General features: G+C 42.5%; 1 protein-coding gene across 1 annotated transcript in view; it reads left to right on the forward strand.

Annotated features, from left to right (window-relative positions):
* Dok6 (docking protein 6) overlaps nucleotides 1-18,886 on the forward strand; it is a 178,544-nt gene that overhangs the window by 108,764 nt on the left and 50,894 nt on the right. Inside the window, exon 6 of the mRNA XM_013018903.1 lies at nucleotides 15,906-16,044. Within this exon, the coding sequence (XP_012874357.1) occupies nucleotides 15,906-16,044 (139 nt within the window). The remainder of the gene's footprint in view (nucleotides 1-15,905; nucleotides 16,045-18,886) is intronic.

Here is an 18,886-nt window from a genome sequence, read left to right on the forward strand (position 1 = left end):
TTTTTGTTTGTTTGTTTTGGGCTGGTTGTGGGCTTGAACTCTAGGTTTGGGTGCTGTCCCTCAGCTCTTCAGCTCAAGGTTGGCACCCTACCATTTGAGCCACAGCACCAATTCTGACCCTTTTTGCTTTTGTGATGCTGAGGAATCAGATCCAGGGCCTCATACATCCAAGACTATCACTCTATTGCTGAGCTGCCTTAACAGCCTGAGCTCCTGCTTACTATCAGGTGCTGGCAGCCTGTGTTGCCCAATTCCCAGCCTAGGGTATATGGGTGGAGTTTTGGTGGGGTTTGGGCTTCTCTTGTCCTGGGCCTCCAGGTCTTTTGTTCACAGGCGTGCTTCCCGGGGAGTGTTGTTTCCTGGTTTTCTCCCCTCTGTTGAGGCGTATGCTCAGCTTTTTACTTCAGTTGGGAGGAGTTGGTTGTGTTGTTCAGGCGCCGGATCCCCGGGCCTGGTTCTGGCCCCAGCCTGGAGCGCGCTCGTTAGCCCTGTGCTGCTGTGTATACCACCTAGGTTATGCAGCCTGGAGCGCGCTCGTTAGGCCTGTGCTGATGTGTATACTACCTAGGTTATGCAGCCTGGGGGACACAGTTCAAATTTCTTCTACTGTTGGTGGTCTTGACCCAGGGGCGCTGTTCCTGGCTTGGGCATTTAAGCTCCCTTCCAGGGTCACTATTGCTCTGGCCTGGCCAGCAGAGTGTGCTCCACGGGCTGGTGGAGCTCTCGAACAGTTCCCAGATTTAGTGGGTCCTGTGGTCCGGGTGTTGGGGTAGGGAGTCTAGGTCAGGGTCTGGAGATTCCCTCCAGCTCTGGTCTCCCTTGAGGGATACACTGTCCCCTGTGGGGTACTCACCCTGGAGCTGGTTGTTTCTGTGTGGTGTAGGTTGTCAGTTGTTGTTGCAATCCGAGTTCAGTTGGGGTGGTTGCAGGCTGGGTTGGGCGGTGGTAGCTCTGTGTGATTCTTTTCTGTCTCTGCCTCTGTCGAAGCTGTCGGGTCAAAAGTGTCCACGCTCAGGCGGCTTCTTCGCGGGTTGTGATCTGCAGGCAGCCCCCTGTGCCTCTGGGGCCCGGGCGGCCCAGCCGGGTCGTTACAATTCGCGATCGGGCGGGTGGTCTGCCGACAGGTCCCTTTGTTGCACTGCTGGTGCCGGGCAGCTTTGGCGGGATGGAGCCTCTCTGCTCCGGTGGAGAGTGAGGGGTGGGGGTGGGATCCTCGTGGAGACTCCCGGCTGGTAGGTTTCTCTGTTCCTGGCGATCTGCTGTTCTGCAAACCGGTACCTGGTGATCTGCAAGCAGCCCCCTGTGACTCTGGGGCTCCGGCAGCCCCCGCCGGGCCAGCCGGCTTGGCGCACTGCCGCACGGCCAGTAAAGGTTGGGGGCAGGGTCTTCGCTTTTCTCTGTTCTGAAATTCTTCTTTTCCTCTCTTTCTTTTTTTGTTATTTTCCGCCTGGTTTTTCTCTGAGTGTTCGTCTTTTTGTTGTTGTCGGTCTCTTGGGGGAGATTAAGCGTTGGAACTCAAACTCTCTTTTTGGTTGGAGAGAGCTGTGGCGTTTCCCTACTGCCCTGTCGCCATCTTGGTCCAGGCTATGATGAGGTTTTAGATATTACACAAATAATACTGTCCATAAAGAAACTTGTATTCTGGGCTTCACTGAAATGAACAACTTCTGTTATGTGAAAGGCTATATCAAGACTGAGGAGAAAATTTAGACAAGGAGAAAGTATTTGCAAATATCTATTGTCTCTGATAAGTGCCTGACTCCTAAATATACAGAAAACTATTAAAACTCAACAAGAAGATAATCCCACTAAAAATAGGTCAAATGCTAGAATAGACACCATACCAAGGAAGGTACAAATGTGGCAAATAAATATATCAAAAGAAGACTCATATGTCCTCAGGGAAATGCAAAATAAAATACTGAGATACTATTACTGTCCACAGGAATAGAACAAAGGTTAGCTTTGCCTTTCTTTTATTGTTTTATTTAAACTTTGTTTATTTTCTTTAGTAAACCAAAAACATATACATTCTACACCTTGCCTTCTCCAACCCACAAGAAAGATGAACACAGCTTCACACATCTGTGATACGACATAAAGGACAGATGAGCAAGTATTATCACAGATATGCTTCTCTGAAAGATTCTTTCTTCAGCAAGCCTATGAATTCCTAATACCTACATGGCACCCAAAAATGACTCCATAATTACTTGAAGATGACTGTGGCCTAAATCAAATATTGACTTGACGTGTGGGAACATGTATGATGGTACTGGAGGCTGAACTCAGCACATCATGCTTGTGTGCACTTCCAGCCACAACACGGTCCTAGATTATTTTTTTTACTCTTCTTCCAATGGCAGACTTAATGAACTATTCCATAGAAGTCGGCTGGAACTTTAAAAAAATACGCTCATAAGGTTTTCAATAAAAATATGTCTATGACAATATAAATTATGAAAATAGGAAAAATAATGTGTCGGCTGTCTGAGAGAAAATTCCATTTCTCCCCTTAACCACATTTTGCTGTTGTATGCAGGAGACCTTCAGGTGTATTCTCGAACTGCAATAAGCATTTTCATCTCCATGTCCTGACATAGCCATCCATCAAAATATGCTAATTATATTAGTTTTTGCCTAAGCTATATCCCTTGGAAGGATTTTAAAAAATGCAGTAGAAGTGTTATTATGAATTTACTTAAAGTATGTGTTTCATACATTTATTGATGAGCAGGTAAATTAAAGAAAACAAGGAATTATTTTTCTTGTATCAAAAGACAACCTTACATATATATATATATGTATATACATATATATATATGAATATATGTATTACTTATAAAGCCACACAGTGCTCTTTTGAAACAGAATGAAACTAGACTCCACAAATAGAACCAAGCTGAAGGATCATTGAAAGTACCCATATTCTCTCTAGTGTGAGCTGTGAATGTATTCCATAAAACCTGAGTCTAGGCTTTCAACGAGGATTACCGTATGAGAGAAGTTTTAGGCAGCAAAAGGTCCATGTAAAGCAGTATATGATGGTAACAGGGAAACTGAAACCTTTATCCAAATATCAGATATATGATATTTATATGTGATATATATATGATATGTATATGATATTTCCAAACTCTCCTGAGTGGAGCTCTGGATTTGATTCCATAAGATGGAATCAAGTGACATGTTTTGGTCACACATCTCACTGATATTCTTAATAGCTCCTCAGTGCTCAGGGAGAGATGCTGAGTTTCTGTGAACCTTTGGTTCCTATTTATAACACAGAGGACATTACAGTGGGGTATGATTCATGCCCTGAATGAGCTCCTCATCCAACCAGCAACCTGTTAATGCGGTAGGTGGTCAGTATTGAAGAGAACGCTACTGTGTCGTTTCACCTTCTCTTTTCATGAGGCCCTCGGGGGATGTTCATGAGAAAGACAGTGATTCTGGCCCCTCCTGGGAATGCCCAGATTTCTGAAACAGCGCTCACAACTGAGCAATGGCCTCGGTGGCTTTGGCTCAACCAGCGTGAAGTGTCTCATTCACCAGGCACTCCATGCTAAAGAGGTGCCCTTGAACTTTTCAGGCCAGTCTGTGTGGCAGGTGTGTAGGAAATCTGTAAGGAGGTAAACGTATGTGTGTGTGTGGCGGGGGGGTCTTCATGGTGCTTGTGGCTAAGGGGAGGTTGATGTTTATTTGAGTAAGACTCACCAGCATATTCTGTTTGATTTTTCCTTCCTCTCCCCAGCACAAGGCTCTGTGGTCTTATTTCCATCTAGATATATTAGGTGAAAAGCTTGCTGTGCCACATCCACACTATGTCCCAATTCTACCGACTCTTTTTTTAAGACTATAATTTAGTATTGAAATACCATACTCCCCCATTAATATGTATAAGTAGTATATGTCAATATATATATGCATTTATATATGTGTGTGTATATATAAATAGATGTATATATGTATACACACACACACACACACACACACATACACAAAGACTACATCCAACAGAACAAAGTGCCTGATTTTCCACAGAGGCCATTTTAGCTACTCAAAATTGTCAACACTCCTGGCCTGCAGGTGTCTGCTGTAAGACATCCCTGTCCAGTCCCCTGTCTGCAAGCTCTGGTCTCTTGGCCGGTGTGCAGGATGTAGCCGACGCTCTCCTGGAGCGCAGCTGTGCTGCCACGGGGCAGCACTGATACTGGAGACGGGGCAGATGCGCTCCCCTCACTGTAACAACTTGAAATAGCTTTGGATTTTTTTTAACTTGTGAATCATGATTCAGTGGGTTGTCTGTTGCCAGGTAACAGGTCACCCTAAAATGCCAGCTTCAGCCTCGCTCACTGGTGTTCAGGAGTCTACAGGTGACCTGAGCAGTGGGGCTGAATCTGGCCAGGGTCCACTGATGCATCCTTAGCTTGACTGGGGACCGGTGGCTGGCTGAGCATGACCGTGACTGTGGTGGGGCTTGTCTCCCATCAGCCGCCGGCCACCTGGGCTTTCCTTACCCCTGTGCCAGGATTCCAAAGCAGCCGGCAAGCCCAAGTGACAATACTTTGTAAAGTTGCTAATGATGACTCATTTCCTGTTTTCCCATTGGCCAAAACAAACCACAGGCCAGCACAGAGACAAAGAACAAGGAGAATTTCCCCCTCTGAGGAGAGGTGCTGCAAAAGCCTGAATCTGGGAGGGGAAGTAATTCAGGACCTTTGCTGCATTCCTGAGTAAAGTTATTGTGGATAAAGGATGAGCTTCGAAGCACCTTATTTATGCATGCCAGCTACTGATACTATTCTTAACATCATCCTTATTACGGCTCACCACATAATCATAAATACAGATCATATTTATCCTTACTTTATAAATAAAAATAGATTATGTTTCAACCAGAATGAATTCAATGAATATTTCATGTAAGGACTGTTTAAAGAGGCGTGGGCATGATTAGTGAACAATCTCCAGATGGATAGGACTAGCAACAGGAAGAAACTTTTACTCCAAAACTTCTTCTCAGTGGAAGACATAAAGACATCACGAACCCAGAACCCAGAGAAAATGGGGATTCTTCGAGGGAGAAACATTGTCAAAAACACAGTGTGGAGCAGGAAGTTCAGGTAAAGGGAATCCTTCCCATGTTTCTGTCCAAGTTTCCTTGTAGCCAAATCAGAAGGGAAGAATCTAGAAGACAGCATTCTATGAGCATAGTACTAGAGAAATAAGCCTTGAAGGGCAGGTATCAAAGTACAGGTGGAGAGCAAACTATACATTCAAGGTCACAAAAGTCATTATCAGCAAACCCTGAGTAGAAACTTGGTATGGAAGCTGAGACTGGAACTCTTTCACAACTACAGAATTTGAATTATAAACCAATAGATCATTTTCTTCGGGATATATTTGTGTTAATAATAAGGTGCTTCATATATGAGAAGTTAAATTCAATCACATTTGCTGATTAAAAATCTTGACTACAAATAGTAATACCAAAATTCAAAATGATAGCACCAAAGAAGAAAATAATATGCTTACTAGTACAACTGGCACAAAATGAACCCTGTAATCCCATAGTAAAAATTAAACAAATATTCACTGCAAGAAATTCTGTTGTCTTACTCTTCATGCCAAAGAGGGGGAAAATGACATCTTTTAAAGAGATCCCCAGAGAAAAAAATTACATAAAGCCACCCCCATCCAAAGTGAGAAATTAAGCTTTTCCCAATTATTCCAGGCCTGATCAGCTATAAGTATTTTTCGTGTTGCGTTTCTATTAAATATGTAGGAAGCTGGCACCGGAATGGGGCTGGGCTGTTTTGCCTGCAATTCTAAGTGCGTTGCGTGCATGGTCGGCTGCACCACTTGTAATGAAACTTGCCATCGGGGGAAGATAGCTCAGCCCCTGAGAACAAAAATGAATTTCCAAAAAGGCCACATTGGTGGAGTTTACACCATCACCCCTTTCCGCTGCAGGAGACACGGGCTGAAAACAATGACTTCCCATGAATAGCAAAGTGTTCCTCGTTCCTGTCTCCAATGCCCCTGTGTCTGTGAGAGCAGAGGAAGGTTGGAGAGCTGCATGGAGAGCTGCGGCTTCACCCGGGAAAGCAGTCGCTCACAGACACGTTCTCTGGCGGGCGTGACGGTTAGTTTGATGGAGCACTGGGTGAGGAAGAACTGGCCCGTCAGAGGTATTTTGGTCACAGTCTGAGAATGAGAATCACCAACTCCAAATGTAGAAAATGGTGTCACAGTGTCGGGGAATGCAAGGCTGATGATATTAAAAGCACAGCAAGAAAATATTGCTAAGGAGGAAGTTTAAACTCTCCAGACAGAGCTCTTAGGAAACCATCATCAGAGCACAGCAGCCCTGAAGGCATGTAAGGCTCCGAGGTCAGTGTACCTCAAGATGCTGTATGCCTTCTAACAGCAGCGTTCTTAACCTTGCAAGTTAGTTTACCGCTCATTTGTGTGGTTTGCCTCTTAACCCTAATCTCAAAACCTTCATCACTCCTTTGTCATAATTTTAATAGAAAATAAGATAACATAGTATATTTGCTTTCCAATTCTCTCTTGCTTTCTGTCTTGCTGATTCCTTCTCCCTTCCAACTTGTAGGATATCTGAATAAAAAACAGCCAGAGAAACAACCACTGGGAATTGAAATGTAGAATCAATCCTGTGATGGAAAAGCACAATATGAAATAGTATGTGATGAAAAATGCTCATGCCTTTAGAATCCTAGACACCGGAATCATACAGAATTTTTCATAATTAAGATTCTCCAATTCATCCTTATTTCCAATGAGAAAAATGAAGTCTAGTAGATACCCCTTAGCAGCAGACTGTATTTTGTTATGGAGAAGATAGCATCTGCAGTGAACATCTCACGAATCCTTAGCAGCTAACAAAATGGAAGGGACATCGTTCAGTAGGATTGCTTTGATCCGTGCTGGGTATTTACAATATGTAGCCAAGGGCATTGACCATTAAGGAAAATAAGATAAAAATGTGTACTGCTTCAATTCCCATTAAGTCTCAAGGGTAAAAAAGTAAATTTCTCTCAACTGCTTTTCTTTGGCATTTTTATTCCCTTCTTCAGTACAGTTGGTACTGGGTTGAAAATAAGAGAAATCATTCCAAGAAATCCCACCTCCTTTCTGATGGCACCATGCTGTGTCACACGCCAGGACGCTGTTACCACAGGAGACAAAGCAGACACTGCTCTGCTTCCTTCCCACTCTCGCTTAATCACTGAAAAGTGGGTCCACAAGGGAATCCCACTGTTACATTAGTGACCTAAGACACTGCAATCCACTCTTGCAAAAATTATTTGAAAAGAACATGAAGTTGGAGCTGGGCACTGGTGACTCACCCCTGTAATCCTAGCTACACAGGAGGCTGAGATCTGCAGATCACGGTTCAAAGTCAGCCCAAGTAGGAAACTCTGTGAGACTCTTATCTCTAAATAACCACCAGAGAACTGAAGTGGAGCTGTGGCTCAAGTGGTAGAGCACTAGCCATGAGCAAAAAAGCACAAGGACATTGCCCAGGCCCTGAGTTCAAGCCCGATAACTGACATAATTTTAAATTGGTATCAACAGCTGCTTCCATCTTTCTTCTGACCATCCGGGACCCTACTGTCTCCATCCTCCCTACTGGCTGGCAAAATCAAAGTTGTTGTGCCTCTCACTTCTATGTCCTTGAATTACCCTCTCCAGAAAATCAAATTCTATTTCTATTCATCTTTCTCAGTTACAGAAGTGATTCACCCACAAGCTCCCAATTCACTGGAAGGTGTTTAATATTAGAAGATATTTCTGGAAACATGAGAGAAATTTATTTGAGTCCAGTCATGGCGATTGAGTGAACTGGAGGTGGTGGTGGTGGGGAAGAAAATATTGGAATAGTGTGCCAGAAATTCAAGCATTCACAGCTCCTTACCACTCACCACGCATCACCACACAGCCATCCCAGGGCCAGACAAACCACTCTGCAAGGGGTCGCTGTTCAGTGAATGTGAACAAGCTAACAAGAAATTGGTGCCACGAGAAGGGGATGGGAGGCCCTTTGTTCTCTCCTGTGTTTGGTGGAGCAGCAACGTATCCCTGTCTTGCTCTAAAAGCACTAGATCAAACGTGTTCAGGAGAATGGCTTGGCAAACATTCTTAAAATGCAGATTCCAAGGTTAGGGACCTAGTTTACCGGTAGTGCATCTGTCTATACAGTGTGTACAAGCCATGGGTTCCAACACCTTCAGCGATGACTGAAAGACAGAAAGATGATAGATGGACGTGCAGATAATTAGATAGACAGGTTGATAGGTAGATAGATAAGAGAAAGATGATGGATGGAGAGGTCAGTCCTCATGCTCAGAAATCTTAGAGACTCTAATTCTGTGAAACAAAGCCTGCCTGCCGTGACATGCCGTGGAGAGCTAAGAATTCCACACGAGCGCGTTCACCGTCGCCGCGTTTCCTTTGCCAGCTCCTCACAACTGAACATCTCACAAGGGTTACTGCAACTTTGTCTTTTAGCCTAAGTCACTCAAAGGGAAGAACTGATTGTCTCACAGCCGCAGCTTGGGATAGCATGCAGTCAGGACAGCGCCAGGGTGTGGACCCTGGGCCCTGAGCAGGACATGGCTTTAAAAGTAATTCTTGCCTTTTACATTTGGCTCTATCACCCGGACTGCTTTCAACCCGCACCCCTTCCTTGTGGCTTTCTCCTTGTTTGGTTAGTTGGTTGGTTTTGTGGGTTAGGATTTATCACTTTAGGGGGAAAATGGGGAGGGGGCATAAAAATCAACCAAAGCATTTGAGAGAAAGAAGAGTCCAAGGCAGGGCAGGAAACGTGGCCAGCACTCAGTCCGCCATCCCCCGAGCCGAGGGCTTGACACGGGGCTGGGCACAGGGCAGGGGGTTTGACTCCCAGCCGGATGCTCAGCTGACTGGATACGCAGTGGGATGTGCCTTTTCTCCACTGGCCGGTAGAGACTAGAGGCATGTGTCCTGGGGACCTGATTGCATAGAAGAAGAACCAGGACAGGGAGAGGAAGCTGCTGTAAACTTTCTTTCCCAAGTCCTGTCTGGGGCCTCTGTCCAGTCCATAAGGAAAACCCTGCACCGGTGTCTCAGCATGAGTGAATGTGACATCCCTTAGTGACAGGAGATTAAGCTTCAAAATCGAGCTGCCTGGGTTCAGATTACAGATGGGCTCCTGGACCTTGAATGCCCTTGCAAATGCTCAAACCTCCTTAGGACCTTTTTTTTTTTTTTTTTTTATTCATGGGCAACAGGATCCAGTAGACAGCCTCGAAGGAGGTGGTCTCTGAGGTTGATCACAGACTTGCTTGTGCAAGTCCATACTGTATAAAGGCTGCTGCCATGATTAAGTTCATGGATGAAGTTATTTCAGTAGATTGCAGAACACAACTCTCTGCAAAGCTGGACCTATTGAAAGTCAGACCACAGGTCTGCACCTCCTTGAAAAGAGAATAAATAGAAATCTTAAACAATATTGCAATATGTGTACATAGAATTCATATGAGAGCAAGAAAGTGAGAGAAAAAGAGGTGTGTGTGAGAGAAAGGGTTTGAGCAGTAGATCATTTTATGTTTGATGGTAATGCATTTGATAGGTGACAGCAACTAAGCTAGGCACATTATAAACACTGCATCAGTCCAGCACTCCTGTGAGTGTTCCGTGAACTTTGCTCTAAATTGAATGTGCTAATTTAATTGTAACTAATTAAACTCAATTAAACCCATCACATTCTTTTACTTAATTTGATCATTAATATGAAGTGGGCTCTGTGAAATGCATTCCTTCTTTCCTTTTCCCTCTCTTCACTTCATACCCCAAAATGATACCATCGCAGACTTTTTGGCATTCTTCCAGAAAAGAAACAAAAGAAACACACCTATACAGGCTTCCCCAACATGCTTGTCTACAATGGCAGGTAAACTGGTACAAGTGGCACAATGTTCAAAGTATGTATACACTGTGGGATACACAGAGCTACTAATCCGCATACATGTCACTTACAGTTATCAATGTTTTGGGTGAGAACAATCACTATCCACTCTTAGATTTTTCCCCCCTGGGTGCTGGAGATAGAAGAACCCAAGGCCTGTCACATGCTAGGTAAGTGCTGTGCTACTGAGCTACATCTGCAGCCCTACTTGCCATTTTTCAGAAATACAGTGTACCATTGTTCACCCCAAGAAGCATGCTGTACTGATTCCTGCACCACTCTCCAAGAAGCATGCTGTACTGATTCCTGCTCCACTCTCCAAGAAGCATGCTGTACTGATTCCTGCACCACTCTCCCACACAGGCATGTTTCACACAGACATCAGTGCATTATTCAGGCCATTTCCTTCTTGCCCTTTCATCTGGCACTGTATTCCAGTAGTAAGAGTAATTAAAGTGTAGTTTTCCATTACTAATAATATTACAAGTGATCTGTGATTTGTATACACTAATTCATTTGATGCTCAAACAACTATGAAAAAAGGACTCAAGTTATTGCTATTACAGCTTTTTAAACATGAAAACATATCATTATTGCCAAGTGTCAAATAGTTTTCTTGTTTTAAATTCGTCTATGGTAGCTTATGATTGCCTTCTTTCTTTTTTAACTAATTTCACAGGAATATTTATCCACCCATTATCTTATCATATTAGATTTGAATTCTAGCTTAAAATCTTCCTGAGTTTGTATAGGAATTCTTGCAGATTTTCCATTTCTTTCTTATTTTTCTGTTCTTAAATCCTATAATTTAAGCTACTAAGTATTTTTTGTGTTTTTTATTGTAAAAATGCTGTACAGACCGGTTACAGTTACATGAGCAAGGTAATGAGTACATTTCCTATTGGGCATTGTTGTCAGTCGTGGGGCCTGAATTCTGGACCTGGCGCTGTCCCTCAGCGTTTCCCACTCAAGGGTAGCAACCTACCACTTGAACCACAGAGCCACTTCTGGCTTTTTCCTGTTTATGTGGTACTCAGGAATCGAACCCAGGTCCTCATGCATGCAAAGTAAGCACTCTACCACTGAGCCAACTTCCCAGCCCTTTTCCATTTCTTTTTATAAACATATGCTTTCTCTAGAACATAGGGGAGATGGAGGTATGAATTCAAATTTTGTTACTGTTCTTACAAATAGCAAGGAAGAGCCTAGCTCTCTCGCTCACTGACCTGAAATTCTAGTGATCACATTTTTAACTGTCAAATGAATTGGGTCTATTTCTGCACATCGTAGAGTTAGGAATCGTAATGTCTATTAGTATATGCATTTTCTGTTTCTAGCAGAGATCAAAATCTGACTCTTGAGCACTCTTAGAATCTCACCAATATCTCCATGGCTGCTGCTCAGCTTTAAATGCTAGCTAGCATTGTTCAGTGGCAATGAAAATTAAACCCTTAACACAATAAATGTGCTAATTGGCTTAAAGCGTTCTGAAGAAAAGCTGTGCTCTTAAGAGTTTCATCACTTTCTATAATTAAGCATTAAATTTTAAATCCCAAAGAGAAACACTGTTGAATTTCCAGGAGCATGTTTCTGCTCTACTCCACTGCTGAGGGTTTAAATTTTCTATGTGCACAGAGGAGAAATATTTGATACGCACACAATGTCACAAAAAATTACAATGAGAAAAATTCACATAGCTTTAATGATGGACAAATTGCTACAAGTCTAGTAATCCATGGGTAGCAAAGTTTTGTCTACAGACATGGAGAAATATTTTAATGTATGTCTTCTTTTAAATAAAAAGCAAAGCAGTCTCCACAAGTTTCCCATATATTTATATTTCACATATATTTGCAAGAAAGACTGGCACTTCAAAGTTATTACTCTTCACAGAGCTGAATTGAGACAGGAAAAGGTTTGTAGGGTCCAATCATTACACAGCAGGCACGTTCCAGTAACATGTATCTGGGACTTGATAGTGTAGAGTTGTTTCCTATGCAGACTTTGAAGTATAGAGAATAGCACCTGGTGTTGGGGTTTCCACAATGACCGTGTCCACATACTCTCTGGCTGCGGTGTACATTGAAGACATAGCAAGAGCAAGACCCATAGCATGGCCACTTCCAGTGAGTCTGGAAGTGACTGGAGACATGAAATAAAGATGGGTGTTCTCGGTCAACCCCTGGAGAAATGGAATCTGAAAATCTGCCATCTAGAGAAAAGATAGGGTTTTCTGTTTCCCGTTGTGTGGAAATACATTAACAGCTTACCAGGTGCTCAGATTGAGGTGTGCCCCAGACCACCCTCAGACTTCATGGTTCTCTGGAAAAGACCCACAGGGCACACACCAAACACTTGACACTCAGTTGTGGTTGACTGTGGGATCCACAAAGGGGAAGACTGGGAGATGTGGCCCTGGGCTTCTAGGGCCCTGGCACGAGTGCTGGCTGAAAGCACTGAGTACTCCCTCACACAGGAAGTGCTGTCAACCAGAGTCGCCCACACCTGCCTCGGTGGGCCCAGGCGTTACTGCAGGCCCGCCACACCCCTGTCACCATAAAAGCAGCTGTTCACCCAGGTCAGGTGGTTGGGATCAGTGTCTCAGGTCAAACTCGGGTAGCAGGATCTCAGACATAGAGAAGCAGCAAAATATTCCCAAGGCTCAGAGGTTATCGCCCAGATGCCAGTCACGGGCCTATTCTGAAAATAGGACTTTCTATGAGTTGAGGAACCCAGGCGTTGACCTGTATCTTTTCCTGTCTCCTCTCACATTTGAGATACCTTTGCTCCACTTATAGGTTGAACTTGGCCTTCCTGAATGAAGTTGTTGAATACCAGCTTCCATCTCGTGTCCCACCCTGAGACTCATGCTCACGCTGAATTGCATGCTCACCGCTCAGTGCTCTTCCTTTCCCACAACTTGAAAACATGCTCAGAGAACACGAGTCATTTATATGTGCTCCCTTTCTAGTCCTCAACCCTCTCGTTCATGTTACCCACTGGAAGAATGTGTGAACAATTTATCTGACAAGCCATGACCTGCTGGCTCTGCTTTTCCGCTGGTTTCTTGACTCCTGTAATGGTTGTAACTTCCCTTCTATCACAATGTCCAAACAAAGCAATCCTTGGAGACAACCTGGCTCCATTCCTATTTACCTCTTAGAATTTTGATAAATCCCCAGGCCATTCCAGAGCAGAAAGGAAATCTTCACCATTAGAACGGCCAGTTTAGGTTACATAAGTGAGAAAGTTAATTAAGGAGATAATATTCTAAGTAGCCTTAAACTGTCCTCATTTATTTTCATGAAAATATATACAGTCTTTGACTGAAAGGTGGAGACTTGGAACTGTTGAATGTCACAAGCACCCTGTGCCTTGACACTTTGTGAGTTGTTAGAAGGGTTTCTTCACGCTTCTTTCTCTTTTCAGTACCATTTCTTCTTTTCTAACCTTCACTTTCTTATTGGTCCTTGAAAAGCTGCACAAACATGGCCTCTATGTTGTCCTCAACCACATGGCAGGCAGCATGCACACTGTGTGTGCCGGCCACCTGCAGACGTTGTTAAGATGCAGATTCTGATCTCTGGGTCTGAACAGGCGGGAGACGCAGGTGCAGTGCTGGTGCTTGAACACTACGTTGAGAAACATGACACATGACACACCCCTTATTCCATCTCCCTCCTGACCGCATCCTCTAACACTTGTTTGGTGCCACAAAACTATTTCCATAGGTGAAGAGGCCCCATTTCTGTTCCTGCTCAGCCCACATAAAACACATTTTAAGCAACAGTCAAGGAAACAACTGCTCATTCCAACAAGATTGACAAAAGCCCTGAGCATGAAACAGGCATAAAGGGGAGTTCTGACCTCGAACTCTGACGATGAACAAATGCTAATCTGCTTCACGTTTTCTTTGCTAGGGATGCTGGCATGTTTTAAAGCCTCATTCCTTGATCAAAGGATAACGTTTACAGTAGTTATTACAGAACGTGGGCAAATTGCTCCTGTAAACATCCCCACCGGGCAGAGTTAAGTCTTGGGTAGTGGACAGGCATTAGAAGTTTACATCTCAGTGACTGAGTATGAAATAACAATTTGTGTCTTCATTATCTCATTTCCCAAGGCCAATGAGCAGTGGTTTTCAGAAGACAATGACCAAAATTCCCCTTTACACAGTGCACACTCAGGACCTATCTGTGGTTTTGTTGCTGCTGTTGGATTTCTGGTTCCCCTGAATCAACAAAGATAGCTCATTTGTTTCACTTAGTGAAAACTTCATTTTTCCCCCAGACTTTCCATTTCACGCTGGGTGACTTTTATTAAGATCGCTTCCACAGAAGCTAAGTGTGGCTCCACAGGGCCCTCAGAGATCATTGCCTGAGCCTCTGTGATGTGAGGCCTCTCGAGACAGTTCCTTTTACTGAAACCCTCTCAGAAAACCAGAGAGAAAAGTCCAAAATCGTGTTGGTGTTTGAATAAATAGTTGGGCCTCATGCATAATTAGATCTTACGCCCTGTAAATCTTTGAACGGTATCACCAGAAACCAACAACACAGCTGTTCCATAAACATCTAAAATCCGAGTACAATATCACACTGATACCGAGTGACTCCACAGGCCCCCGGTTATGCGTACAAACTAGGCTCTGGTATTAAGTAAATTATTTTTCATCTCAGAGTTAGTCTTCGTTCATGAAATGGACCTGCACTACTACTGTCTGACAACTTGTCAGTGAGAATTTTCTTTCTGATAGCATTTGTTTTTAAAAGGTAATTATACACAGTGGCATTGATCAAGATGCATTGTACTGATAAACTGAATTGAAACCCATTGCTACAACTACTTAAACATAACATATATAGATATATATATATATATCTATATATGTATGTATATATCAAAAGAGGTACATATAACTACGTAATAGAAAAGGAATTTGGATTCTCAATTTTCTTCTTGTGTTTCCTTAAGAACACTTTCAAAGTTATTATGTTACCAGAAATCATATACAAATATCTACACAGAAGTCTTTCTATAGCATAACAGCATAATAGCAGATAAAAATAAAATCAATCCAGCCCTTTCTCAATGGGAGATCCAAACTTTCCTTGTGATTCATTCCAAACTTTATACTGAAAATAGTAATAGCTAAAAATTTTGAACACTCCATATGATCTAAGCAGCAGTGCTGTATTTTGGGGACCAACCTTTTTAACTTTCAGGAAGACTTTATGGAATGGCCGCATGATTCCCAATTTAGACATGCGGAAAGGAGATCTGCAAAGCTACAAACTTGTCTGTGTCTGTGCATCTGAAATTGTTAGAAACAGCATTCAATTCAAGCAGCCTCAAGTCTTAAGAGGTTCTTATTTACATCATGTAGTTACTACACCAAAACCTATGTAAGACTTGTTTGGTTATAAAGTATATTTGCGCATTCTCAAATATAAAAGATATGCATTTAAAAAAAGAAACTATGTAGTTTTCATTCCTTATACGGAATGAGCATAGAATTCCTGAATTTTCATAAGTCTTTTTAAATTTTAAGAGATGCTAGTGAATAAGGGATACAATACAATCATTATATCTCAAGCATGAAAAGCCTTCAAGAAAACAACTATTGGCTTTTATTCCCTTCAGGGCCAGGCGAGCACTGCAGTGACCTAAATCAATTTCTGTGTGCCTTTTACACCGTGGTAAATGCTCTGTATTTTAAAAATCAATTGCATTGAGATCATGCTCCTTAACTCCCTCCTCATGGAGCACTCTGTGGTGTGATGCTTGGTTGGTTTGGTCAAGGATGAGTCTATCTCATCAGCTCCCATGAAATGAGGAAGAGAGAACTCCAGGACAAGGGCATCTTTTACATGAACTGTTTCATGCTTGAACCCATGAAGACCCATCTCTTTCCCTGTCTCTGTTCTCACAGAATGTGTGACACAGGAGAAGGACTATTCACTTTTCAAACAAGGGAAGGAGAAATGATCTATCAGAAGGTGCATTCTGCGACACTGGCCATAGCTGAGCAACATGAGAGATTAATGCTAGAGATGGAGCAGAAAGCCCGGGTAAGGCTCCTTCCTTGATAACCTAACAGCTTGCAAATGAATGTCCCTGGGTCTGATGTATGTCATGTTTATGTGGGCCCATTCATGTAGCACATGGGTGTATGCCTGCCCTGACACCAGAGGCAGGTCTCATTTACCCAACCTGTGTGGTGTAGCCTCTTGTCTCTCCTATATCTAATTCAATCTATCACAGAAGCTTTTTGACTGTGACCTAAAAGACCTGCACTCCAAGTGTTACCATGTGTGACTGGATGCTATGGTTATCCAAAGAGGAGTATAGAGCCTAGTAGCAACAGTTCTGCAATGCACATATCTATAGAGACACAAAGACAGTGCATATAGATACAGTTGCTCCCAAGATTCCAGCGTGGGGACAAAATAAATAACTAGGAAAATTAAGGTACCACCCAGAAAGATTTTGCTTGTCACTAGACATTCTGACATTTGTGCTTTTTCTACTTGCATTTCAGATCCAATAATAAAATGTTTCCAGAACAAGCTTATTCTGTTTGCCAACAAAATGGTTTGCCTCATATCTTGCTGATAATTTCAAGGTCATTAAGAAATAACTTAGTAGAGGAGCTGTAGTGGTAAAGTTCACAGCCAGCTGAAAACAAATCATAATCTATAATGTGTTTGAAAAGCAAACAACAGGGTAGTTGTTGACTGTCCCCTTGAGAGATGACTGTTGCTTCTTTCTAGAGGAGTAAGGTGCATCTGATGTCATCTGAGGTCACAGGAAGTGTTGGGAAGGATCTTATTTTTCTTTGGGCTCCATCAGCAGCAGGTCTATTCTAGTGAAAGATAGTGATGCTTTTTTAAAATGGACTATTATAGCAACCCTAATGTTGATATTCTACAAAACCACTGGATATATAAAAGCAAATTCTCTCTTCTAAGATAACACAGTAGTTTAGCCAGTGATCTTAAGTTATTCATAATATATTTCTAATTTTCCCTAATACTAAAATATATACTTTTATCTCTACACTTAAGATATGGTTATATCACTTTCTCCTAACACGTGTGGCAGAGGATGAGGGAAAAATCCATCTGACACAGGCATCTGGAATGGTGGAATAGCTAGAGCATCGTTATTAATATGTGACTGGGAATGATTAGAGTCTTCAATAAGGGGCCTGTAAAGCAACCTTCTAGAAATGCTTGAGTTACATTTAAACTCTTTGTAACAATTATCTAATTAACATGACATTTTTCTAATGATTTAAATCAAGGGGGGAATATAGGAATCACATTTCAAGTGATTTGAGAGCACTTGCCCATTTATTTCAGTCATAATTGGCTGATACTTATTTTCAACCCAAATGAACAATTGTGATATTACTTTCTGTTAAGAAGTTAAAGTTTTTTTTAATAGTTGTTTGAAGTAGTCTATTTCTCCCAAGTCAGATCAATTACATTCTAGTTTCATGAAGGAAATGCCAAGAACTCCTTCAGGCTGTGACTGTCCACCGTAACAGAGATCCTCAGGTTTGGACCCTGGATCCATTTTCTAGGACCACCACTCACTGCTGTGTAACCCTGCACAGTTATTTGGCCTCTGTGCATCTCAATACTGTGTTTCTAGCCCAGTGATATGGTAGTTTTACTTACTTGGTTGTTTATAGAGATTTTCATGCATTAGTCGTTAGAAAGAATTAAGAATGGTCTTCATGTAATTTTTCATTCTTATATTAGTGATATAGAGCAAAGGAATGATTTATGAGACATGAAACATTCATGAAAATGTTAAATTGTTAATCCTCTGCCCCCTGAACCACATTACAAGACAAAGCTTACTTCACATTATCCACCTTAGTTCTGGCTGTGTGTTCATTATAGCCTGAGCCACTGAGAAACACAACTGGGAAACAAGTGGAGCAATTGCTGTTGAGGACGTAGAAACATCTGGTCTACCCACCCAGGTCTCAGGCATTCTAAACCTAGGCTCTGCAGGCTGCATGTGGGGCCAAAAGTCAAAGGTGGAAGGGGAAGTACAGTAGATCTACTCTACCACAAAATGAACAAACAAACGAACAGTAACCTTTCTAGAAATACAAAAATCAGAGACTCCATCACTTGGTGTTTACATATAAATATAAAATTAAATCAAGTGTAAAATTAAATTTGCTTTAATCTCAAACACCACTTTACCAACGAGGCTTCTCTCTGGAAGTTAACCCTAGTTACTATTACTTCATAGCTAGTCCATCACTTCGATAAGCTGAAAAGGGAAAAACAGGGAGTGAGCAAGGAAGGAATTGACTCCTTTGTTAGATGAAAAGGTTTGTAAGTATCCAGAGCAGTTATTTCATAGCCTCTCATTTCTTGAGATAGCAAAGACTTTCCCTGACTTCAGGTTACTATGAGTGACACAGCACCATCATGCAAATCTTGATAAACAGTAGTAAAAGCTTAGAGTGATTTCGTTCATGTTGCCCTGGCAAAGATGCCTGACTGGCTTCTTGGAAAGTCACATCACTGAAAGCCCCTGAGTCAGTCTCTGCAGAGAGGAAATTGTAGAGCAGGGGGCCTACCCCACCAGACCTCCTTCCAGTGATGCCTCCAGCTACATGCAGCCCCTGCAGGGTTGGGAAAGGCCCTTGGTAGTAAAAACGGAACAGCAAGTTTAGGTAGTCTCTTTTTTCTCATTGTTAATCTTAAATCTGTTTTATTCAAAAGGGAGTTTTAGCTGGACACCAGTGTGCATGTCTATAATTCTAGCTACACAGCAGATCTGAGGATCTGAGGATCATAGTTCAAAGCTAGCCTGGGAAGGAAAGTCCATAAGACTTGTATCTTCAGTTAACCACTAAAAGGCTAGAAGTGGAGCCATGGCTCA

Source organism: Dipodomys ordii, unplaced genomic scaffold, assembly GCF_000151885.1.
Source record: "Dipodomys ordii isolate 6190 unplaced genomic scaffold, Dord_2.0 Scaffold43, whole genome shotgun sequence".
Classification (NCBI taxonomy): Eukaryota; Metazoa; Chordata; class Mammalia; order Rodentia; family Heteromyidae; genus Dipodomys; species Dipodomys ordii.